The following is a 26,427-nucleotide window of genomic DNA, read 5'->3' as shown; positions in this document are numbered from 1 at the left end:
AGCTAGTAATTGGGAATGTACAGAGAAACTGCCCCAATAGAAATATTTTATTAACACAGGAAATCTATAGCTGATGCTGATAAAAATGTAATTGCTAGTGAGTACAGAAACTGACTGGGAGTCATGCTCTAATGTGAAAAATCATGGGATATTGCACCACAACAAATTGCTTACCCTATTTATAATGCTTTTTATGTTTTATGATCAACATAAGGAAAAAAAATTCTAGAGAGAGCAAAGGAAGCAAAACTGTGGAATAATTTAAGAAACAACTGGATGTGATGAAGGGGGAGGAGGTCATTAGAATCTCTCTGGGTGGATGAGCCAAATGGCCTTCCTCATCCGCAATTATCTTGTGATATTGTTTCATGGCATAAGGCTCCTGTCTTATGAAACATCATATCCTCTAATTTACCGTGAGCAATGCCACAGGTGATCAGCTAGTTATATACAAAAGCATTGCATGTGTTTAGTCCAGTTGTCACACTTTGTTACAGAGGCATAGAAACATAGAAAAATAGGAGCAGGAATAGGCCATTCGGCCCTTCGAGCCTGCTCCGCCATTCAATATGATCATGGGTGGTCCTCTATCTCATTACCATATTCCCGCTCTCTCTCCATACCCCTTGATGTCTTTTGTGTCTAGAAATCTATCTATCTCCTTCTTAAATATATTCAGTGACTTGGCTTCCACAGCCTTATGTGGTAGAGAATTCCACAGGTTTACCACCCTCTGAGTGAAGAAATTTCTCCTCATCTCAGTCCTAAATATCCTACCCCATATCCTGAGACTGTGACCCCTCGTTCTCGACCCCCCAACCAGGGGAAACATCCTCCCTGCAGCCAGCCTGTCTAGCCCTGTCAGAATTTTATACATTTCAGTGAAATCCCGTCTCATTCTTCTAAACTCGAGTGAATACAGGCCTAGTCGACCCAATCTCTCCTCATACGACAGTCCTGCCATCCCAGGAATCAGTCTGGTGAACCTATGGCAAGTATATCCTTTCTTAGGTAAGGAGACCAAAACTGCACACAGTACTCCAGGTGTGGTCTCACCAAGGCCCGGTATAACTGCAGTAAGACATCCTTGCTCCTGTACTCAAATCCTCTTGCAATGAAGGCCAACATACCATTTTCCTTCCTAACTGCTTGCTGCACCTGCATGTTTGCTTTCAGTGACTGGTACACAAGGACACCCAGGTCCCTCTGCACATCAACATTTCCCAATCTATCTCCATTGAAATAATACTCTGCCTTTCTGTTTTTCCTACCGAAGTGGATAACTTCACATTTATCCACGTTATACTGCTTCGGCCATGTATTTGCCCACTCACTCAACTTGTCTAAATCGCCTTGAAGCCTCTTTGCATCCTCCTCACAACTCTCAATCCCACCTAGTTTCGTGTCATCAGCAAACTTGAAAATGTTGCATTTGGTTCCCTCATCCAAATCATTGATATATATTGTGAATAGCTGGGGCCCAAGCACTGATCCCTGTGGTACCCCACTAGTCACCGCCTCCCACCCCGAAAAAGACCCATTTATTCCTACTCTCTGTTTCCTGTCTGTTAACCAATTTTCAATCCATGCCAGTATATTACCCCAATCCCATGTGCTTTAACTTTGCACACTAACCTTTTATATGGGACTTTATCAAAGGCCTTCTGAAAATCCAAATACACCACATCCACTGGTTCTCCCTTATCTAGTCTAACAGTTACATCCTTAGAAAACTCCAGTAGGTTTGTCAAACATGATTTCCCTTTCATAAATCCACGTTGACTTTGCCTAATCCCATTGATATTTTCTAAGTGTCCTGTTATCACATCCTTTACAATAGACTCTAGCATTTTCCCTACTACTGATGTTAGGATAACCGGTCTGTAGTTCCGTTTTCTCTCTCCCTCCTTTTTTTAAATAATGAGGTTACATATGCCACTTTCCAATCTGCAGGAACTGTTCCATAATCTATAGAATTTTGGAAGATGACAACCAATGCATCCACTATATCCATGGCTACATCTTTTAGTACTCTGGGATGCGGATTATTAGGCCCTGGGGATTTATCAGCTTTCAGTCCCATTAATTTCTCCAGCACTATTTTTTTTACCAATACTAATTTCCTTTAATTCCTCCTTCTCACTGGACCCTTGGTTCCCTAGCATTTCTGGGAAGTTATTTGTGTCCTCTTCCGTGAAGACGGAACCAAAGGGGGCAATTTTGTTAATGGGGGAGCACTGGAGACGGGACTGCTGCTTGGTGGGTCGATGCCGCGCCTCATTCGATTTGTGGCCAACCCACGCATTTTTCCTTGATTGACCTTGTTAAGCCCACCCAGCGGGCTTAACAGGCCAATTAAGGGAAAGCCGTTTGCAGAGCTCGTCAACATATGACGTTTCATCTGTCAAAAACTTTTGACAGATGAATTGTCATCGTTTGACAGCTCTGTGAAGCTGTCAAACAGTGACATTCTCTGCAGTTTGATGAGGTCTTGAACACAAGACCTCATCAAACTTCTTTCTTTTACAGAAATGAAATGGTTGTTGCATCTGAGAATGCAACGGCCACCTGTCATTCCCAGCGCGGAGGCCCGAGACTCTCCGCTTACACACCGACTGAAGCCTGCAGGAAGAAACAAAGGTAAGTACACTTTTAATAACACTTTGCACTTACTTCAGATACTCACCTCTACACTCTTGCACCCATCACTTACCTTCACAGCACACTTTTGCACCCCCCTGACCCCAGCAGACTCCCTACTCGCCTCGCTGAGCTGGCGGGTTTTGAAACCTTCGGGAAGCCCGCACTTGTGAGAGCAAAAAGGGGATAATCCTATTTTCTGCCTGTTAACTACCTGTTAATAGGCTTTAATCCCTTCCCATCTCCAAGGAGACGGGACCCGGTGTGGGACAGCTACCCACCTCCTAGGAAGACGGCATGGAGGTGGGTTGGGGGTGGGTTGGGCACACCCCCCAAATTCTGCCATTTTCCCGGCAGTCCCCCCTCCCCAGGGCTGGCAAAATTGCCCCCAACGTATTTGTTTAATTGCTCTGCCATTTCCTTGTTCTCCATTATAAATTCAAAACAATCTTTTTAAAAAAAGAAAAAGGGTAGTAATTTATTGCTGGGTACTTCTGACTTGGAATTTGAAACTAACAACTATGTTCCTTCTCCACAGGTCTCTCATCAAGAAATAGTTAAACTCTGACTAACTTGAGCCTATGTTTGCCTAACAACAATTAGACTTTGAACCTTAAAGGGACATTGATTTATAGAAACAGAACAATAAATTGTATAACTCTAGAAAAAAAGCACATCGCCTGACTTACCATAAGAAACACCACAGCAGATCTGTTGAAAAACTTTATTTTATTTTAACCACTAATGCCATTATTCAAAAACAGATGTGAGACCTTCCAGATCTTCAACCTCACAGAATACCTGAATCTTTCAGCTAATTTAGAAGGAATTCACTATTTTCTGTATAATCATGTAAGTAAATAGTGAGGCACAACTATCTTTATTTATTACAGATATTTACGATACCTGGCATTAGTCTACCACAGTGATGTTAAAATATATTTTGGACAATATTGTCATAGAATATAAGATCCTGGTAAAGCAAGATTTAAAGGGCGTCTGCCTTGGCTCAGAGGTAGCACACTTGCTTCTGAGTCAGAACATTGTGGGTTCAAGTCCTGCTGCTGAGACTTCAGTGCAGTACTGAGAGAGTGCTGCACTGTTCGAGGTGCTGTCTTTTGGATGAGATGATAAACCGAGGCTCTATTTGCTTTCTTGGGTGGATGTAATAGATCCCATGGCATGTTTAAAAGAGCATGGGAGTTCCCCTGGTGTCCAGGCCAATATTTATCCCTCAACCAAGATCACTAAAAAACAGATTATCTGGTCATGCATCTCATTACTGTTTGTGGGACTTGGCTGTGTGCAAATTGGTGTTTGCATACATTACAACAGTGACTACACTTCAAAAAGTACTTCATTGGCTCTAAAGCATTTTGGAATGTCCTGAGGTAGTGAACATCACTGTCTAAATGCAAATCCTTTCCCTTTCCTTTCAATAAGAAACTTTTCTCATCATGGCATGGATTATTGCTTGGTTGTACAGCCTAATCAAATAATTAATTTGAACACTGCAGCAAAAATGTGAAATAAATATAAGAATGCAGAACCAGTAATTCAACATACATTTTCTGATTGAGGCTTGAAACCAAGGCCCAGTCTGCCTTCTTGGGTGGATGTAAAAGATCCCATGATACTATTTGAAAAAGAGCAGGAGAGGTTTATTGATGTCCTCGCCGATATTTAGCCCTCAATGACACCACTAAAAAAAAGATTTTCTGGCCATTTATCTCACTGCTAGTTGTGGAACCTTGCTGTGTGCAAACTGGCTGCCATGTTTGCCTACATTACAACAGTGACTATACTTCAAAAGTACTTCATTGATTGTGAAATGGTTTGGGATATTCTGAGGAAATTAAAGGTGTTAAATAAATGCAAGTTTTTTTTCTTTATTTACTTGTAGAGCACAGATTAAACCATCATATTCAACTTGTATGGGGAGTTATTACTAACCCTGATCCATTGATCTGAAAAACAATTGTCTTAAGATATTAATTTTAACTGTTTTCTGGAATACTTGAGGAGTAAAAATTAACTACTAATCTAGTTTGAGCTTGAGTTTATTAATGAATGGAGTTATTGAGCTTAAAAGCTTAGAAACAAAATATTTTTCACCTGTGTTTTATATCTCCATTTCAGTTTGTTTAATCTATTGCCAACAGTTATTGCCAAACCAACCTTAAAGATCTTTGGTTGTTCACTTTGAAAATATGTTACCCTTCTATTTTTCCTTGTTTTTGTTGTGAGCTCCTTTGGGTCCTGAACCTCCCACAGCCCAGAAACCAGGGCAGACGACTTGGTCAGGCAAGTGGGGTCTGATAGAAATTACATAATCCAATTTTGTGAACCGATTTAAAACTAGAACAGAATAACTTTTATCTTGGAGATAAAATCATCTCCAAAAATGTAAACAATACAAAAATGTGTAAATGGGTCCCTGAATTAAATCATGTTCAACTCAGATGCTTGTGGCTTAAAACACAACCAGTTGTAGTAACAGCAGCTTGGCCATGAAATTCCTGCTCCTATCATGTGACAATATCTAAGTATTCCACATGAAAGAGAATAATGTGTCCAAAGCACAAATTGCGCAATTGGCCTGAGTACAATGCGCAACATAGAAAGTGTACTTTCTGAGGGTTGTATTCTACAGCACCACCTCATTTATCATCTTTATGGAATCTCATTTCAAGAAGTCAACAATGTGTTTTGTAATGCTCCTTGCAGCATGATGTTTCACAGTAGTTTTCATTTACAGGAGCCTGTGATAAAGCAATGAATCACCAGCATCTGTATTTATAGTCATCAGTGCAGAAAGCCACAAGACAATGAATTTAGGAAAGTTGCCTTGCTAGTACTTTTTGGAACAGTAAGGATGGATGTGCTAATCTAACAACCACTGCAAGTTGATCTTCAAGGTGAAGCTATTTCAGCTTCAAAATGATAAAAGGAAAGTGCATTGTGTGACACACAACCATCATTAAAACCTCTGTCCTCAGGTGTTTGGAGATGACAAAACTACTTGCATTTATACAATGCCTTTAACTTTTAAATGTCCTAGAAGCAGAACGGACAGTGAGCAGCAGTTGAGAAGAATTTGGAGAGGTGATTGAATGCATGGTAGAGAAAGAACCAGATGGTCGGGGATTAGGGAAAAAAGTGTTCCTGAGTATAAGGGCAAAATGGCTAAAGGCTCTGCCAACAATAGCAGAACAGGAGGAGGGCACGGGTGGTAGTACAAGTAAGTCTACAACAATGCAGTCCTTAGTGAAGATGTGACTCCAGGGTGGTATGTTGCCTCCCTGGTGCCAGGGTCAAGGACGGCTGCAGGGCATTCTGAAGGGGGAGGGCAAACAGTCAGAGGTCGTGGTTCACATTGGTATCAACGACATAGGTAAAAAGAGGGATGAGGTCCTGCAACAAGAATTTAGGGAGCTAGATAGCAGATTAAAAAGCAGGACTTCAAAAGTTGTAATCTCTGGATTACTCCCGGTGCCACGTGCTAGTGAGTTTAGGAATAGGAGGATAGAGCAGGTGAATGTGTGGCTAAAGAGTTGGTGCAGGAGGGAGGGCTTTAGTTTCCTGACTCATTGGGTCTGTTTCTGGGGAAGGTGGGACCTGTATAAGTGGGACGGGTTGCACCTGAACCGGAACGGGACCAACATCCTTGCGGGGAGGTTTGCGAGTGCTGTTTTGGGGGGGTGTGGTTTAAACTAACTTGGCAGGGGGATGGGATATGGAGTGGAGCTATAGTAGGGGGTGATGCACAGTCAAATATAGAGGGAAAAACAAGTCAGTCTGGAAGGCAGAGCAAATATATAATGGCACAAGGGAGTATGGCAAGGCTGGATGGCATTTATTTTAATGCAAGGAGTCTTACGAGTAAGGCAGATGAATTGAAGGTGTTGATGAACACATGGGAGTACGATATTGTTGCTATCAGAGAGACATGGTTGAGGGAGGGGCAAGACTGGCAGCTCAATATTCTGGGGCATAGAATCTTCAGGCGAGACAGAGGGGGGTGTAAAAGAGGAGGGGGTGTCGCAATATTAATCAAGGAGTCAATTACTGCAGTAAGGAGGGATAATATCTTAGCAGGTTCCTCTAATGAGGCCATATGGGTAGAACTTAAAAACAAAAAGGGGGCAAGCACTTTGCTGGGAGTGAAATATAGGCCCCCAAACAGTCAGGGGGAGATAGAGGAACAGATATGTAGGCAAATCTCAGAGAAGTGTAGAAATAATAGGGTAATAATAGTAGGGGATTTCAACTTCCCCAATATTAACTGGGATAGTCAGAGTGTGAATGGCTTAGAGGGTGCGGAATTCTTAAAGTGCATCCAGGTGAGCTTTTTGAGCCAGCATGTAGAAAGTCCTACAAGAGAGGGGGTGGTGCTGGACCTAATTCTAGGGAATGTAGCCAGGCAAGTGGTAGAAGTGTCAGTAGGAGAGCATTTTGGTGACAGTGACCATAATTTGGTGAGATTTAAGGTAGTCATGGAAAAGGATAAAGATAGACCGGAAATAAAGGTTCTAAATTGGGGGAAGGCCAATTTTAATATGATAAGGCAGGATCAGCTACTTGTAGGAAAATCCACATCAGAGCAGTGGGAGTCATTCAGAAAGGAAATAGAGTACAGCACCAACATGTTCCTGTAAAGGTCAAGGGTGGGACCAACAAGTCCAGGGAACCCTGGATGTCAAGGGATATACAAGAGTGGATTAGGAAAAAAAGGGAGGCTTTTGGCAAATACAAAGGACTAAAAACAATGGAAGCCCTAGAGGAGTATAGAAAGTGCAGGGGGGTACTTAAAAAAGAAATTAGGAGAGCGAAGAGGGGGCATGAAAAAACACTGCCGGGCAAAATAAAGGAAAATCCCAAGGTGTTTTATAAGTATATTAAGGGCAAGAGGATAACCAGGGAAAGAGTAGGGCTCATTAGAAACCAAAGTGGCAATCTGTGTGTAGAGCCATAAGATGTAGGTGAGGTTTTAAATGAATATTTTGCATCTGTGTTCACTATGGAGAAGGACGATGTAGGCATAGAAATCAGGCAGGGGGATTGTGATATACTTGAACAAATTAGCATTGAGAGGGAGGAGGTACTAGCGGTTTTAGGAGGCTTAAAAGTGGATAAATCCCCAGGCCCAGACGAGATGTATCCCAGGCTGCTGTGTGAGGCAAGGGAGGAGATTGCAAAGGCTCTGACACAAATTTTCAGAACCTCTCTGGCCACAAGGGAGGTGCCAGAAGACTGGAGGACAGCTAACGTAGTACCATTATTCAAAAAGGATAGTAGGGATAAACCAGGGAATTACAGGCCAGTGAGCCTAACATCAGTGGTAGGGAAATTATTAGAAAAAATTCTGAGAGACAGAATTAGTCTCCACTTGGAGAGGCTAGGATTAATCAAGGATAGTCAGCATGGCTTTGTCAGGGGGAGATCATGTCTAACCAATTTGATTGAATTTTGCGAGGGCGTGACGAGGTGTATGGATGAGGGTAGTGCAGTTGATGTAATCTACATGGGCTTCAGTAAGGCTTTTGACAAAGTCCCGCATGGGAAACTGGTCAAGAAGGTAAGAGCCCATGGGATTCTGGGCAATTTGGCACATTGGATCTAAAATTGGTTTAGTGGCAGGAGGCAGAGGGTGATGGTCGAAGGTTGTTTTTGTGACTGGAAGCCTGTGTCCAGTGGTGTACCGCAGGGATCGGTGCTGGGTCCCTTGCTGTTTGTAGTGTACATTAATGATTTAGATATAAATTAGGAGGTATGATCAGTAAGTTCGCAGATGACACAAAAATTGGTGGAGTGGTAAATAGCGAGGACGGAAGCCTCAGGCTACAGGACGATATAGACGGGTTGGTCAGATGGGCAGAACAGTGGCAAATGGAATTTAACCCTGAAAAGTGTGAGGTGAAGCATTTTGGGAGGACTAACAAGGCAAGGGAATACACAATGAATGGTAGGACCCTAGGAAGGACAGAGGATCAGAGGGACCTTGGTGTGCATGTACATAGGTCCCTGAAGGCAGCAGGACAGATAGATAAGGTGGTTAAGAAGGCATATGGGATACTTGCCTTTTTTAGCCGAGGCATAGAATGTAACAGCAGGGAGGTTATGATGGAGCTGTACAAAACGCTAGTTAGGCCACAGCTGGAATACTGTGTGCAGTTCTGGTCGCCACACTATAGGAAGGATGTGATTACATTAGCGAGGGTGCAGAGGAGATTCATCAGGATGTTACCTGGGCTGGAGTGTTTCAACTATGAAGAGGGACTGGACAGGCTGGGGTTGTTTTCCTTAGAGCAGAGAAGGCTGAGGGGGGACCTGATTGAGGTGTACAAAATTATGAGGGGCATAGATAGGGTAGATAGAAAGCAACTTTTCCCCTTAGTAGAGGGGTCAATAATCAGGGGGCATAATTTCAAGGTAAGGGGCAGGAGGTTTAGAGCGGATTTGAGGAAAAACTTTTTCACCCAGTGGGTGGTTGGAATCTGGAACTCACTGCCTGAAAGGGTGGTAGAGGCAGGAACCCTCACAACATTCAAGAAGCATTTAGATGAGCACTTGAAACGCCATAGCATACAAGGCTACGGACCAAGTGCTGGAAAATGGGATTAGAATAGATAGGGCTTGATGGCCGGCGCAGACATGATGGGCCGAAGGGCCTCTTTCTGTGCTGTATAACTCTATGACTCTAAGATATCATTCTAAATTCATTCTGATCTGTGCAAAAAGAAAAATAAAGAAAATTAGGAAGAGGGTCTTAATATATATACATGTTGGTACATAACATACTCCTTGGAAACGAGCGTGTATTTCAATCTATTACTCTCAGGATGTTAGGGAGGCCTGTAAGTGAGTGGATATTCTGTTTCCTGGCAACACATGTTTGTGTTGGGAAAACAGAAATTGCAAACTGCCACCCTAAGCACAGCTGCTATCATGTGACTTACACAGTTGCAAGGGATGGACTTCCTGAGGCTTGTAATAACATATGCAGGAAATCCCAGAATTATAGAAAGAGCAGTTGTCACATTTGCCCCCACTAGCAAGACCCTCCAGAAAAATATCAGAGCCAATATATTTACACTGGGAGAAATTTCTTCCTCTATCTCATCTCACTGTTTGCTTACATCTATTTGGAAGAAATTAAACTTAAATATATTTTCTCTACTTTATTGTTGAATGCAATTTGAAACCTGATTTAACAGGCATGATTTACTAAATCAACTGGTTGGTGAAAAATGTGGAATATTTGGAAAGTGGCGAAAAGCTACAAAACTGGGCAGTGTGCTAGTGCAGCACCAACACATAATGCCAGGGAGCAAGGGCTCAGACTTTCATGCCCATAGTCTCCAAGGATGAGTTCCCATTCTCACCTGTGTCACTTTGGGGAAACACAAGCCAGAAGAAAAATCTGAAAGGGAGGCAAAGTTATCCTCAGGCCACTAAACAGTTTCACACTTGTAGAATAATATTATCCAGGATGTTTGGTAACTGTGATAGTAGAATATTGTTATATACAAGGTATTTATATATACATGTGTGTTTGTGTGGAGGGTCCGTCGTCCTAGCCAGGTAAAAATGACCTCCTTAGATTTAGTGGGGGCGGGAAACGTGGTGTTTCTTGTGGGTGATCGGAGCATGTGTGGAAAAAACGCTGCTGAATCTATTGAGTGTGTTCCAGAACAGAAAAACTCAGAGGGACTGAAAAAGGACACGCCCTAAACTCGAACCTACTACAAGAAGTTTGGACGGAATAGAACCAGCGCTTCTGCTTTAAGGCTGCAAGTTCCTCTGGGTTCGGCTCTGCGAGAAAGAAGTAATTTGCTGTACTCGAGTGGCAGTACATATCCTCGAACATGTCGCAGCACACCAAAAGAAAAAGCAAAGAGCCCAGAAAGGTAAATGTGATCGACCAGTCGCTGTTAGTTAATAAAGCAGCTCCAGCTCGGGCTGGAATGTCAGCTCCGAGACTCCAGGCCGAAGCCCCGACCCCCGCTCCTGGATCGCCCGTCGCTGCTCCCAATTGTGTTTTGCTTGAATTGATCTTTAGAACGAAGTTTGCAAGGTTTCTTTTCTGTAATTAAGCTGAGAGGAAATCTACCGCAGGGCGCTTGGTGTTAATTATAAACATCCATCAGCATTCGGCTGAGTGGACAGTGGATGGAATAAATGATGTGAACTGACATTTAGGCTCGATTCCCCCCGCCGTCTGCGGGTGGTTTGGGCAGTGGAGCTGCGCCCCTCTGGGGGTGTGAGAGAGAGAGAGAGAGAGGGAGGGAGAGAGAGTGTAGAGAGAGAGGGAGGGAGAGAGAGTGTAGAGAGAGAGGGAGGGAGAGAGAGTGTAGAGAGAGAGAGAGAGAGTGTGAGTCCTGGAGGTGTTCCGTACACGACTTGCACTGATTCGGAAGGACTGAGAGAGCTGCTTCTCTTTCTTCCAGGTAGCCGTGGCTAAAAGTGTTCAATATTCAGTATTACTGGGCTTCTTGAGCTGGGGGAGAAAATGGTTCCGCCGCCAGTCTAGGGCATTTGCCACATAGTTGGGACTGTTTCTACACAGGCCGGCTGGAGAACTGCAGCTGCGCTTTCTGAGCCTTAGCACAGCCAGTATATTCGGGGCAAACGCTTTGAAGGTTGGCTGGCCGAGAGTAATCCGAACAGCTGGGTGTCATTTTCGACCTCGCCATGTAAACGTGCAAATGATGCAGCAGTATTTTTGTAACCTGTTTTGCCGTCGATTGGATAAAATCGTTTGCAAAACACTTCCGCGAAGTTGTGACACCTTTTTCAATTGCCGTATGTGTTATAGGAAGAGAAATGGATCTTTTCCAAAAGTATTAGCTCAATGCTATCCATGGGCCTGCCTAAAATAGGAACTTTGTGACCTATAGCCTCACGCATAAGCATTCCATGTACTCTGAGACTGTACCTCTCCATGTCATTGGTTATCATTTGACCAGATCATAGTATCAACAACTGTTACAATTTTTAGGTATTAATATCCCTGTGCTGAGAAATATAAACTTCCAAAGGCTAACTTTTAAAAATTTATTCTTGGGATGTGTCCGGCATTTATTGCCAAGCCCTAGTTGCCTTGCGAAGGCAGTGGTGGCCTTCTGTAGTGGTTTTGATACAACAAGGGACTTGCTGGACCACTTAAGAGGGCAGTTAAGAGTCATCAAGTTGGTGTGGGACTGGAATCGCATAAAGGCCAGACCGGATAAGGATGACAGGTTTCCTTACTTGAAGGTCATTAGTGAACCAGTTGGTCTGTAATATCAGTCTTAAATTTTTGTATGTTTTGGATGAAACATGGTGCTTTTGGAAGGAGAGGAGGGAGAAGGAGGCAATATCGCCTTTTTAAAAAAAAATGTTTAATCTTGTAGTTGTGGTGCGAACAGCACCTGCCAGTAAAGGTAATAGCAAGGCCATATCTAATTAGTAGACACAAGCCATGTAGGTTGTGGGGACATAAATGGGTGATAAAAAGAGGGAGGAATAAAAAGCATCAGTACATAAAAAGGATATAAGACCAAGAACAATACATTCAAAGTCCTCAATCAAGGACACTAAAACTGGTGATGGACAATTGTTTCATTTTGGAAGGTTTAAATGCAGATGGGCCTTGAAAAGATGGACCTGACTGGCCTGATCGTAGTGCACCTTATTTTATGTATGCGGCATGGAGTGTCATTGAAGAATAAAACTAAAAGAGCTCTGTTACCTCATGATTTATTCATACACAATGACAGCCAGCAGTGGGGGCATTCGTAGGGCTGAAGCCAGAAGAGATTGGGCAGTTTTATATAGCACAGTGTTATCCAATATGTCATATTTGCACAGCGTATGCATGTGTACTTTAACCTTTCTATACATTTGTTGGTAAAATGGTAAGATGAATTATTTTAGTGGTGTTGGTTGAGGAATAAATATTAGCAAAGACAACTCCCTAGCTCTTCTTTAAATAGTCCACCTGAGCAGAATGACAGCCTTGGTTTAACGTCACATTCCAAAGCCAATATATCTCTGACAATACAGCACTCCCTCGGCACCGCACTGACGTGTTAGCCTAATATTTGTGCTCAAGTCTCTGGAATGGGGCTTGACTTCACAACCTTCTGACCCAGAGGCAAGTGTGTTACCACTGAGCCAATCTAGTAAAACTAGTAAATCTTGCATGTCATCAAGTTGAAATATAATTGCATAACCATAGAATGTGAAACAGACAACTGTTGAAATTGTGTTTCATATTAAGCCATCTGCCATCTCAGATTGTAGGATACACACAAGGGTGTGGAGCATTGGCGGTTCAGTGGTAGAATTCTCACCTCTCCCGTGAGTGAACCGAAGTAGAATTCCCAGCCAAAAGTAGAGTAGAGATGGAGTCTACTTCCCTTCGAATTCCTGGTTACATAGTCACTGGTGCTTGCCTTTCATTATATTGTTATCAAGTGCAGGAGAGATACACTTAAGTGGTGCAGTATTAGTTGGATATATTTTGAGGGAGTGCAGTATTTTAGTTAAAAGAGCACTCCAGAAAAACGTGTTCAGTTATTGACACTTATTTCACTTTCTTGGGTAAACCTGAAGTTAAAGCATATTCAATTTTTAGTTTCATCAGTGTCTGTGATGTGTTTTGTAGCCATAGTTTTGGACCTCGGCCAACCTGTCAACCGTGAGGGATTATGGAGCGTCCTCAAATTCGGCTGCCCTCAAAAGTTTGTCACTATCCTCCGCCTGCTTCACGACGACATGCAAGCCGTGATCCTGACCAACGGTTCCACCACAGACCCAATTCACGTACGAACTGGGGTCAAGCAAGGCTGTGTCATCACACCAACGCTCTTCTCAATCTTCTTTGCTGCAATGCTCCATCTCACCCTCAGTAAGCTCCCCACTGGAGTGGAGCTAATTTACAGAACAAACGGGAAACTGTTCAACCTCCGTCGCCTCCAGTTCAGATCCAAGGTCGTCCCATCCTCTGTCATCGAATTACAGTATGCAGACGATGCTTGTGTCTGCGCTCACTCGGAGGTCGAACTCCAAACCATCGTAAACACCTTCACCGAAGCATACGAGAGCATAGGCCTTACACTAAACATCCGTAAGTCAAAGGTCCTATACCAACCTGCCCCCGCCACACAGTGCTGCCCCCCGATTATCAAAATCCATGACAAGGCCTTGGACAAGGTGGAGCACTTTCCATACCTCGGGAGCCTACTGTCAACAAGGGCAGACATCGACGACGAAGTCCAACACCGCCTTCAGTGTGCCAGTGCAGCCTTTGGTCACCTGAGGAAGAGAGTGTTTGAAGACCAGGACCTCAAACCCGGCACTAAGCTCATGGTCTACAGGGCAGCAGTGATACCTGCCCTGCTGTATGCTTCAGAGGCATGGACCATGTACAGCAGGCACCTCAAAGCACTGGAGAGGTACCACCAACACTGCCTCTGCAAGATCCTGCAAATCCATTGGCAGGATAGGCGCACCAACGTCAGTGTTCTTGCTCAGGCCAACATCCCCAGCATTGAAGCTCTGACCACGCTCAATCAGCTCCGATGGACGGGTCACATTGTCCGCATGCCCGATACGAGACTCCCGAAACAAGCGCTCTATTCGGAGCTCCAGCACGGCAAGAGAGCCCAGGTGGGCAGAGGAAACGCTTCAAGGACACCCTCAAAGCCTCACCTGGGAATCACTGGCCCAAGACCGCACAAAGTGGAGGAGAAGCATCCGGGAAGGCGCCGAACATCTCGAGTCTCTTCGCCGGGAGCAAGCGGAAGCCAAGCGCAGGCAGCGCAAGGAGCACACATCAACCCAAGCACCCCACCCACCCGCCCCTTCAACCACCGTTTGCCCCACCTGTGACAGAGACTGTAGGTCCCGCATTGGACTCATCAGTCACCTGCGAACTCATTTTTAATGTGGAAGCAAGTCATCCTCGGTTCCGAGGGACTGCCTAAGAAGAAGGAGCCATAGTGTCTATTATAGTCTTTAGGTAGGTATTACGGGTGTCAGTCTTGGCACACTTGCCTCTGGGTCAGAAGATTGTGAAGTCAAGTCCCATTCCAGAGACTTGAGCACAAATATTAGGCTAACACGTCAGTGCGGTGCCGAGGGAGTGCTGTATTGTCAGAGATATATTGGCTTTCGAATGTGACGTTAAACCAAGCAGTCATTCTGCTCAGGTGGACTATTTTTAAAGAAGAGCTAGGGAGTTGTCCTTGCTAACATTTATTCCTCAACCAACACCACTAAAATAATTCATCTTACCATTTTACCAAAAAAGTATAGAAAAAAAAGACTTGCATTTATATAGCGCCTTTCACGACCATTGGACATCTCAAAGCACTTTACAGCCAATGAAGTACTTTTGGAGTGTAGTCACTGTTGAAATGTGGCAGCCAATTTGTGCACAGCAAGCTCCCACAAACAGCAATGTGACAATGACCAGATAATCTGTTTTTGTTAGGTTGGTTGAGGGATAAATATTGGTCAGGACACTGGGGATAATTCCCCTGCTCTTCTTCGAAATAGTGCCATGGGATCTTTTATGTCCACCTGAGGGAGCAGATGGGGCCTCGGTTTAACGTCTCATCCAAAAGGCAGTACTCCCTCAGCACTACAGTGTGTCAACCTAGCTTTATGTGCTCAAGTCCCTGGAGTGGGACTTGAACCCACAACCTTCCTGACTCAGAGGTTGAGAAAGATTAAAGTACACATGCATACATAGAAACATAGAAAAATAGGAGCAGGAGTAGGCCATTCGGCCCTTCGAGCCTGCTCTGCTATTCAATATGATCATGGCCTATCCAACTATCTCAATACCATATTCCCGCTCTCTCCCCATACCCCTTGATGCCTTTTGTGTCTAGAAATCTAGCTATCTGCTTCTTAAATATATTCAGTGACTTGGCCTCCACAGCCTTCTGTGGTAGAGAATTCCACAGGTTCACCACCCTCTGAGTGAAGAAATTTCTCCTAAATGTCCTACCCCGTATCCTGAGATTGTGACTCCTCGTTCATGACCCCCCAGCCAGGGGAAACATGCTCCCTGCAGCCAGTCTGTCTAGCCCGGTCAGAATTTTACACGTTTCAATGAGATCCCCTCTCATTCTTCTAAACTCTAGTGAATACAGGCCAAGTCGACCCAATCTCTCATACGACAGTCCTGCCATCCCAGGAATCAGTCTGGTGAACCTTCGCTGCACTCCCTCTATGGCAAATACAGTATATCCTTCCTTAGGTAAGGAGACCAAAACTGCACACAGTACTCCAGGTGTGGTCTCACCAAGGCCCTGTAGAATTATAATAAGACATCCTTGCTCCTGTACTCAAATCCTCTTGCAATGAAGGCCAACATACCATTTTCCTTCCTAACTGCTTGCTGCACCTGCATGTTTGCTTTCAGTGACTGGTATACAAGGACAACCAGGTCCCTCTGCTCATCGACATTTCCCAATTTATCACCTTTTAAATAATACTCTGCCTTTCTGTTTTTCCTACCGAAGTGGATAACTTCACATTTATCCACGTTATACTGCATCTGCCATGTATTTGCCCACTCACTCAACTTGTCTAAATCGCCTTGAAGCCTCTTTGCATCTGCCTCACAACTCACAATCCCACCTAGTTTCGTGTCATCAGCAAACTTGGAAATATTACATTTGGTTCCCTCATCCAAATCATTGATATATATTGTGAAATAGCTGGGGCCCAAGCACTGATCCCTGCAGTACCCCACTAGTCACCGCCTGCCACCCCGAAAAAGACACATTTATTCCTACTCTCTGCTTCCTGTCTGTTAACCAATTTTCAATCCATGCCAGTATATTACCCCCAATCCCATGTGCTTTAATTTTGCACACTAACCTCTTATGTGAGAATTTATCAGAGGCCTTCTGAAAATCCAAATAAACCACATCCACTGGTTCCCCCTTATCTATTCTACCAGTTACATCCTCAAAAAACTCCAGTATATTTGTCAAACATGATTTCCTTTTCATAAATCCATGTTGACTTTGTCTAATCCCGTTGATATTTTCTAAGTGTCCTGTTATCACATCCTTTATGATAGACTCTAGCATTTTCCCTACTACCGATGTTAGGCTAACCGGTCTGTAGTTCCCTGTTTTCTCTCTCCCTTTTTAAAATAGTGGGGTTACAATTGCCACCCTCCAATCTGCAGCAACTGTTCCATAATCTATAGAATTTTGAAAGATGAAACTAATAGAGTCATAGAGTTATACAGCACAGAAAGAGGCCCTTCGGCCCATCGTGTCTGCGCCGTCCATCAAGCCCTGTCCAATCTAATCCCATTTTCCAGCATTTGGTCCATAGCCTTGTATGCAATGGCATTTCAAGTGCTCATCCAAATGCTTCTTGAATGTTGTGAGGGTTCCTTCCTCTACCACCCTTTCAGGCAGCGAGTTCCAGACTCCAACCACCCTCTGGGTGAAAAAGTTCCTCCTCAAATCCCCTCTAAACCTCCTGCCCCTTACCTTGAATCTATGCCCCCTTGTTATTGACCCCCCTACTAAGGGGAAAAGTTCCTCTTTATCTACCCTATCTATGCCCCTCATCATTTTGTACACCTCAATCAGGTCCCCCCTCAGCCTTCTTTGCTCCAAGGAAAACAACCCCAGCCTGTTTAGTCTTTCTTCATAGCTGAGGCGCTCCATCCCAGGTAACATCCTGGTGAATCTCCTCTGCACCCCCTCCAAAGCAATCACATCCTTCCTATAGTGAGGCGACCAGAACTGCACACAGTACTCCAGCCGTGGCCTTACCAGCGTTTTGTACAGCTCCATCATAACCTCCTTGCTCTTATATTCTATGCTTCGGCTAATGAAGGCAAGTATCCCATATGCCTTTTTAACCACCTTATCTACCTGTTCTGCTGCCTTCAGGGATCTATGTACATGTACACCAAGGTCCCTCTGTACTTCCTAGGGTCCTACCACTCATTGTGTATTCCCTTGCCTTATTTGTCCGTCCAAAATGCATCACCTCGCACTTTTCAGGGTTAAATTCCATTTGCCACTTTTCCGCCCATCTGACCATAATGCATCCACTATTTCCATGGCTACCTCTTTTAGTACACTGGAATGCAGATTTTCAGGCCTGCAGTCATGTCTCCGTAATCACAATTATATCATATCCGTTTACATCTATTTGCACTGTTAATTCGTCTACCTTATTACGAATGCTTTGTGCATTCAGATACATAGGGCTGGATTTTGCTAGGGCCGGGGAGGCGGGATTGGAGGCGTGTGGGGGATAAAAATCGCAAAACTGGCGTGCGGGCCCAAACCCGCCTCCATCCCGCCTCCACGCAATTTTCCTAAATTCGTGTCTGCTGGTCCCGACTCCGTCCCGCCTCCAGGAGGCGGGATAGGCCCTTAAGGCCCTTAACAAGCCCTCAATTGGCTCTATAATCCCAATTTCCTAACCAGTTGCAAGTTTAATCGTTTTCCCACGTGAAACACGCCTGGTGGGAAACACACATCTGAAACGTGGCGGGAGCACAACTGGCTTGCGGAGTAGCAGCTGCAGCTCAACCATTAAATGGCAGATTTGAACAGGCTTTAATTGCAGGTGGCATAACTTTGCTCTCTCAGGTCTGGGGGATCTTTCAGAAGGCATACCCACAGCTCTGGAAGTTTGCAGCCTGACAACCATCTCCAGTGTGACCTCCCTGGGAAACCCCTTTCGCCACCTTCACTGAGCGCTTCCTCAACTGAGGCATCTACCAGAAGCATGGGAGCCATTTTTGTCCTGCCCTTCTGGATATTACATGAGGCCGCCCAACAGCAGCAGCAACAACAGTTGCGCCAAGCTGCTGCTGCCCCACCTGAGGATGCACAGGCCAGAAGGGGCCAGCGCATGGAAGGCCGTCAGCGCAGGAGATACCCCCCAAACAGGGTCTACAGACGCAGGGTCAGCTACCTCAACATGTCTGAGCAGCAGTGCCAAAGGCGGCTCCGACTTTCGCGAGAGATAGTGGCTGACATCTGCGCAATGCTGCAGCAAGACCTGGAGCCCAGAGGAGCAGCTGGACACCCCTTATCAGTGGCCGTCAAAGTCACCATCGCACTCAACTTTTTTGCCTCAGGCTCATTCCAGGGATCAGCGGCAGACATCAGCGGCATCTCCCAGGCGGCCGCACACACCTGCATCAAGCGGGTAACCGATGCCCTCTTTGCCATCGCGCACAATCACATCCATTTCACCAAGGATCGAGCAAGTGTCATGGCGAGAGCGGTTGGATTTGCTAATCTTGCAGGCTTTCCAAGGGTGCAGGGCATCGTTGATTGCACACATGTGGCCCTTAAGGCTCCCCATCGCAATCCTGGTATTTTTGTCAACCGCAAGGGCTTCCACTCCCTCAACGTTCAGCTGGTGTGTGACCACAAGAAGGAAATTTTGCATGTTTGTGCCAAGTACCCTGGCAGTTGCCATGACTCCTTCATACTGCGCCAGTCTACTGTGCCTCCGCTATTCAGTCCGCCACACCAACTTAACGGATGGCTACTTGGCGAAAAGGGCTATCCCTTGAGGACGTGGCTATTGACGCCGCTGAGGAGCACTACAACTCCAGCCACCTTTCCACCAGAGCCATGATCGAGCAGACCATTGGTCTGCTGAAGATGCGCTTCAGATGCCTGGATAGATTAGGTGGAGCCCTGCAATACTCAGCAGCCAGGGTCTCCAGAATCGTTGTGGTTTGCTGTGTGCTTCACAACATGGCACAGCGTCGTGGCTTGCAGATGGCCGAGGACCAAGTGGCTCCTGACATATCCTCCTCAGATGAGGGGGAGGAGGAGAGCGAAGACGAACATCTTGCAGAGGCTCATCAACCAGCGGCAGCAGTGCACGAGAACATTGGTGGCCGGCATGCAAGGAACGCGCTCATATTGGGCAGATTTGCTGAGCCTCGCCCATGAGGGACTATTGCCTCGCATCCTTTTACCTGAGCACTGACAATAGCCAGGAACCAGCTGACTTCTAGCGATGTGACCACCATACTGACCTCAAAGTGAAAGTCCCATTCGCGAAATGACACACGCCACAACTACAGCAGTAGCCAACAGATGATTTATTAACATTATTCTGATGGCTTTCAACCATAACACATTAAATTCCACCCAAGTGACTACCCTTGTGACTATTTGTGCAGTTTCTTTCTCTTACGCGTGCTCCTATGTAGTGGTTCCCCAGTGGCATCAGCAGATGTGGAGGCCCCTTGCTCACTTCCTTGCTGCTCCTGTCTGGACACCTTTGGTGGGCGTCCTCTGGGGTTGCGAGCCTGTAAGGGCTGCGCAACAGTCTGCTGCTCCTGCGGCTGTGCAGGGGTTGAGACGCCGATCTCACTTGGGTGCTGACTCAGGTGGGGCTCTGACCGAGGACTTGTCAGTGGCATGGAAGTTTGAGCGCTTGGAGAGGAGCCCCCACCTCCTTGTTCTCTGCCACCATCATCCCTCTCATGGGTCAGGTCCCCCTCAGCGCTTGCAAGTGGCGAGAGAGCACCTTGCTGCACATCAGGGGAGCCATGGGGACCCGTGTCGGGACTGGCAGTCCTTCTCAGAGGGACTGCCATGAAGGTCTGGTTTCTCTGTTCAATAGCTGCCCATCGCTCCTCCAGAGATGTCAGTCTAGTCTGAACACTCACCATGTTTTCAACACTCGCGCGACTTATCTCCTCCATGGCCGTAGCCAGCCTTTCCACGGAGGTTGCCATCCTTTCCGTGGTAATGCGTTGATGCGCCAATGACTCCACAAAGGCTCTGCTCATGTTAGCGACTGACTCCTCCATTCGCTCCACACTCGCAGCAACCCTGGAGACAAAACCTGCCAGAGACTCCTGCATAATAACAACAGAAAATGCTGGAAAAACTCAGCAGGTCAGGCAACATCCGTGGAGAGAAATTTGAGTTGACGTTTCGGGTTGGACCCTTCTTCAAAACTGGAAAGAAAAGAAACTAGATCGGAGGCAGGGCTGCGATCGGACAAAAGAATAAAAGAAAGAAAAGAAGTAAAAGAGATTAGAAGCTAGACGAGATGGTAATAGGCTGGGATTAGGTGTAAAGTGTACTGGCAGGGCAAAAGATAGCTGCCAGGTGTGAGAGAGAAACAAAAGGAAAGGGGGGGGGGGGGGGGAAAGGAGTGGAACAATTACAAGAGAAAATGAAATGGGGGCCGAGCTTATGATCTGAAATTGTTGAACTCGATATTGAGTCCGGAAGGCTGCAGACTGCCTAATCGGAAGATGAGGTGCTGTTCCTCGAGTTTACGTTGAGCTTCCATGGAACAATACAAGAGGCCAAGGACGGTGAGGTCCGAGTGGGAATGGAGCGGTGAATTAAAATGACAGGCGACCGGAAGCTCGGGGTCACCCTTACAGACTGAACGGAGGTGTTCCGCAAAGCGGTCACCCAATCTGCGTTTGGTCTCCGAGACTCCTGCATATTTTCCTGGAGTGCCATCATCACTGATACTGTGGATGGACCCAGAGGCAGAGGGTCGACATGCAGCTGAGCTCAGCTGGGAGAGTGCTGCGCCCTCCGACTAGGACTCTCCACTGCTGTCCCTGTCTCCACTGCTGTCCCTGTCTCCACCATCTGCTGAGGCTCACTTGTGAGCTGTGATACACCAGGTGACAACACTACTGTATGTCCCGAAGGTCCCACCGAGGTGTGAGTGCGCTGGTGCTGGGTGCGTTGCCTTCTGCTGACGCTGCGCCCTCAGAGGTTGCAGCTTCCTCTGAGGAGTCTGGATGCTGAGGCTGAACCTCCTCCTGCGTCCTGGAGACGGGAGCTTGCGATGGTCCTGTGGGGGAGTAAAGGAAAGTGTCAGAGATGAGAGGCCAGGGTTACCTGCACAGTGCTTATTGCAGATGATCAGAGGTCCATCTGCTAGAGCTTCCAAGTCATTATCAGCGAGTCATGCAATGCAATTGAGAGAGTTGGAAAACTCTTCTGTCACCAGCTTGCTCTGCTGCACCGGTCTCTCCGTCCCCCACTTGTGTGTCGTCCTGGATGGCGACGATCTCCAGGATCGCCTCCTCCCATGGGGTCAGCTGGGCTAAGGAGGCTGCCCCTCCCCCTGTCCTGGCTCGCTCTCTTCGGTTGTGAGCTCTCTTTTCCTGCAATGGGGGAGACAAGTGGAGTTTGAGCGAGAATGAAGGAGTGAGTGTAGAGAATCGATGGCATAGATGCTTAGAAGGAGAGAAAGATGGAGTGAGATGGCAAGACCAAGGGCCCTCCCTATGTGATGTCAGTTGTTTTCATAGCATGACAGTGATAGGGAGTGTGAGGGCTGCATAGTCCATTAGTTAGGTGAATGTGACCATAGAGAGAGAGGGAGTGGGAAAGGGTGCATGGATGTCAGTGTCAAGTGGGATGTGGAGGAAGAGATTGGTAAAGCTGAGAGCTGGTGAGGAAAGGCAATGGGGATCAGATTAAGAGTGATGGGAACATCATACTCACTTTTCCAGTGCGCAGAAGGTCATGGAAGCGTTTCCGACACTGGATCCATGTTCTGCTGGTATTCGAGCTGGCGTTCACCTGCTCTGCCACCCTCAGCCACACAGCCTTGGTTTGCTGGGGTGGCTTCTTCCTCCCCGAGGAGGGGAAGAGCACCTCCCTGCTCTCTGTCGCTCCCTCCACCAATGCCTGGAGGGCTGCCTCGTCAAATCTGGGGGATGCCTTACTCCGATGTATCGCCATGATTGATGATGGTAGCAGCAGCTGCCAGGGCCAGAAGCTTGGCAGTCTGCTGAAGTGAGCAAGGCTTGTGGAAGCCCTTAAATGAAGCAGCAGTGATGATGCCATCGGAGGCGAGCTTCCCACCTGAAAAGCTCACCTGGCTAGGGGTTCCCACACGTGGGGAATCAATTGGGCTATAAAATCAAAATTGCATCAATTTCCCACATCGTTCAGGATTCGTGTGGGAAACACGAAATGTGGGGAACACGACCCCAACCCGCCCCCGTAGCAAAATCCAGCCCAATGCCTTTAGATTTCTATTTTTAACATTTTTAGACATCTTAAAAAATTTTTGTACTATGGCCGTATTTGTCTTATTGCCATTTTTACTTACCCAGACCCTATTTGTTAGTGCACTCCTTTGTTTGTACGCTCTGTCCCTTCCTGACATAATCTGGTTATCCTTACCCCAATCACTTTCCTGCACTGCTTCCTTGTCTTTTCTCTTTAGCATTCTAGATTTCGCTCCACCGGGACCCCCCCCCCCCCGTATTTAGTTTAAAGCCCTATCTACCTCCCTAGTTATTCGATTCACTGGAACTTCGGTCCCAGCATGGTTCAGGTTTAGTCCGTCCCAATGGAACAGCTCCCTCTTTCCCCAGTACTGGTGCCAGTGCCCCACGAATCAAAACCCACTTCTCCCACACCAATCTTTGAGTCACGCATTCATCTCCATGATCCTATTGACCCTATGCCAATTTGCTCGTGGCTCCGGTAATAATCCAGAGATTATGACCTTTGTGGTTCTGCTTTTTAATTTAGTCCCTAGCTGCTCAAACTCTCTCAGCAGAACCTCGTTGTTTGTCCTACGTATATCATTGGTACCTACGTGGACCACGACAACTGGATCCTCCCCCCTTCCACTCCAAGTTCTTCTCCAGCCCGGAGGAGATGTCCTTTACCCTGGTACCGGGTAGGCAACATAGCCTTCGGTACTCACGCTCCTGGCTGCAGAGAAGAGTGTGTATCCCCCTAACTATACTGTCGCCTACTACAACCACCTTCCTTTTTATTCGCCCCACTTGAACGGCTTCCTGTATCACGGTGCCGTGGTCAGTTTGCTCGTAGTCCCCGCACTTGCCCACAAGGGTTAAAAGAACCTTGAATCTATTGGACAAGTGCAGGTACTGAGGCTCCTGCAATACTACCTCCTGGATCTCTGTACCTGCCTCACTCGCAGTCACACTCTCCTGTCCCTGACCACGTGTCAATTCTAAAGTATTTACTCTAAGGGGTGTGGCTGCCTCCTGGAGCAAAAGGTCCAGGTAACTTTCTCCCTCCCTGATGTCTCGCAATGTCTGCAGCTCGGACTCCAGCTCCTCAACTCGGAGCCGAAGTTCCTCGAGCTGCAGACACTTCTCGCAGATGTAGTCACCCTGGACAAAAATGTTCACAAGCTCCCACATATTGCAGCAGCAACACATCTCCTGTTCTCCCATTATTTTATTTATTTAATTAATGAATTAGTTTAATGTTAATCAAATTATTTACCTCCATTTAGTTTATTAAATTAATTAAATTAAGTTTAGTTTTTAAAATTTAGTTATATGTTATGTTAACTTAAAACTTAGCCCACAGTCACTACCAAACACTTACCTGCCTGTGATGTCACACTGCCTTTTTCTCTTGCTAATGCAGGTCTGCTGCTGCTTTTGTCCCCGCTCTCGGGCCTCGGTCTGCTCTTGCTCAGATCCGCAGCCGCTTTGCGGGAGAAGTTAGGAAAAGCAAGCACCTCCTTCCCCCACTTCACCGAACTCCCACACTTACCTTATGCTGTGCAAATATGACATATTCACAGAATCACAGAAACCCCACAGTGCAGATAGAGGCCATTTCGGCCCATCGAGCCTGCACCGACACATATCCCACCCGATCCCCGTAACCCCACGTATTTAATCCCCCTAACACTAAGGGTCAATTTATCATAGCCAATCAACCTAACCCGCACATCTTTGGACTGTGGGAGGAAACCGGAGCACCCGGAGGAAACCCACGCAAACACGGGGAGAATGTGCAAACTCCACACAGACAGTCACCCGAGGCCGGATTTGAACCCGGGTCCCTGGCGCTGTGAGGCAACAGTGCTAACCACTATGCCACCGATTGGATAACACTGTGCTATATAAAACTGACCAATCTCTTCTGGCTTCAGCCCTATGAATAGAAATATAGAAACATAGAAGATAGGAGCAGGAGTAGGCCATTCGGCCTCGAGCCTGTTCCGCCATTTAACGAGATCATGGCTGATCATCCAAATTCAGTACCCTGTCCCTGCTTTCTCCCCATATCCCTTGATCCCTTTAGCCTTAAGAAATATATCTAACTCCTTCTTGAATATATTTAATAAGTTGGCCTCAACTGCCTTCTGTGGTAGAGAATTCCACAGGTTCACCACTCTCTGGGTGAAAAAATTCCTCCTCATCTCAGTCCTAAATGGCTTACTCCTTATTCTTAGATTATGACCCCTGGTTCTGGACTCCCCGGCCATCAGAAACATCCTTCCTGCATCTAGTCTGTCCAGACCTGACAGAATTTTATAGGTTTCGATGAGATCCCCTCTCAATCTTCTAAACTCCAGTGAGTATAAGTCCAATCGACACAATCTCTCCTCATACGTCATTCCTGCCATCCCAGGTATCAGCCTGGTGAATCTTCGCTGCACTCCCTCCATGGCAAGAACGTCCTTCCTCAGGTAAGGTGACCAAAACTGCACACAATACTCAAGGTGCGGTCTCACCAAGGTCCTGTACAACTGCAGCAAGACATCCTTGTTCTTGTACTCGAACCCTCTTGCTACGAAGGCCAACATACCATTTGCCTTCTTAACCGCCTGCTGCACCTGCATGCTTACCTTCAGCGACTGGTGCACAAGGACACCCAGGTCTCTCTGCACTTCCCCTTCTCCCAATCTATTGCCATTCAAATAATAATCTGCTTTCCTGTTTTTGCCACCAAAGTGGATAACCTTACATTTATCCACATTATAGTGCATTTGCCATGTTTCTGCCCAATCACCCAACCTGTCCAAATCGTACTGGAGTTTCCCAACATCCTCCTCGCAGCTTACCCTCCCACCCAGCTTTGTGTCGTCTGCAAATTTGGAGATATTACATCCAATTCCCTCGTCCAGATCATTAATATATATTGTGAACAGCTGGGGTCCTAGGACCGATCCTTGCAGTACCCCACTAGTCACTGCCTGCCACTCGGAAAACGACCCATTTATTCCAACTCTTTGCTTTCTGTCCACCAACCAGTTCTCTATCGAAGTCAATACCTTGCCCCCAATCCCATGTGCCTTAATTTTGCATGCTAATCTCTTATGTGGGACCTTATCGAAAGCCTTCTGAAAGTCCAAATACAGCACATCCACTGGTTCTCCCTTATCTATTTTACCAGTTACATCCTCAAAAAATTCCAGTAGATTAGTCAAGCATGATTTACCTTTTGTAAATCCATGTTGACTTTGTCCGATCCTGTCACTGCTTTCCAAGTGCTCTGCTATTTCATCTTTTATAATGGAGTCTAGCATTTTCCCCACTACCGATGTCAGGCTTACCGGTCTATAATTCCCCGCTTTTTCTCTACCACCTTTTTTGAATAGTGGGGTAACATTAGCTACCCTCCAATCCATGGGTACCATTCCAGAGTCTATCGAGTTCTGGAAGATGACCAGTAATGCATCTACTATCTCTAGGGCCACTTCCTTAAGTACCCTGGGATGTAGACAATCAAGCCCTGGGGATTTATCGGCCTTCAGTCCCATTAATTTTCCTAGCACCATTTCCCTACAAATACTGATTTCTTTCAGTTCCTCTCTTTCATCAGACCCTATGTTCCCCGGCATCTCTGGGAGGTTATTTGTGTCCTCCTTTGTGAAGACAGAACCAAAGTATGTATTTAGTTGGTCTTCCATTTCCTTGTTTCCCATTATAAATTCCCCTGATTCTGACTGTAAGGGACCTACGCTTGACTTCACCAATCTTTTTCTCTTCACATATCTATAAAAGCT

The 26,427-nt window shown here is 46.1% G+C and overlaps 1 protein-coding gene across 27 annotated transcripts in view; it reads left to right on the top strand.

Moving 5' to 3' along the window:
• Window positions 1–10,361: 10,361 nt before the first annotated feature.
• The window catches only part of cast (calpastatin), a 337,875-nt gene continuing 321,809 nt past the window's right edge, over window positions 10,362–26,427 (top strand). For 11 of the 27 annotated variants that reach the window (XM_085988287.1, XM_085988296.1, XM_085988230.1 and 8 more), the window contains exon 1: window positions 10,364–10,550. In XM_085988287.1, the coding sequence (XP_085844413.1) occupies window positions 10,509–10,550 (42 nt within the window). In that variant the 5' untranslated portion in view covers window positions 10,364–10,508. Of the gene's footprint in view, window positions 10,551–26,427 lie in introns of all 27 variants that reach the window. The other 16 variants (XM_085988241.1, XM_085988182.1, XM_085988280.1 and 13 more) reach the window with 4 other exon arrangements.

This window comes from Somniosus microcephalus, chromosome 1 (assembly GCF_052327205.1).
Source record: "Somniosus microcephalus isolate GS21.2 chromosome 1, FLI_Smic_1.0, whole genome shotgun sequence".
Classification (NCBI taxonomy): domain Eukaryota; kingdom Metazoa; phylum Chordata; class Chondrichthyes; order Squaliformes; family Somniosidae; genus Somniosus; species Somniosus microcephalus.
This window is presented reverse-complemented; position numbering and strand designations above follow the sequence as displayed.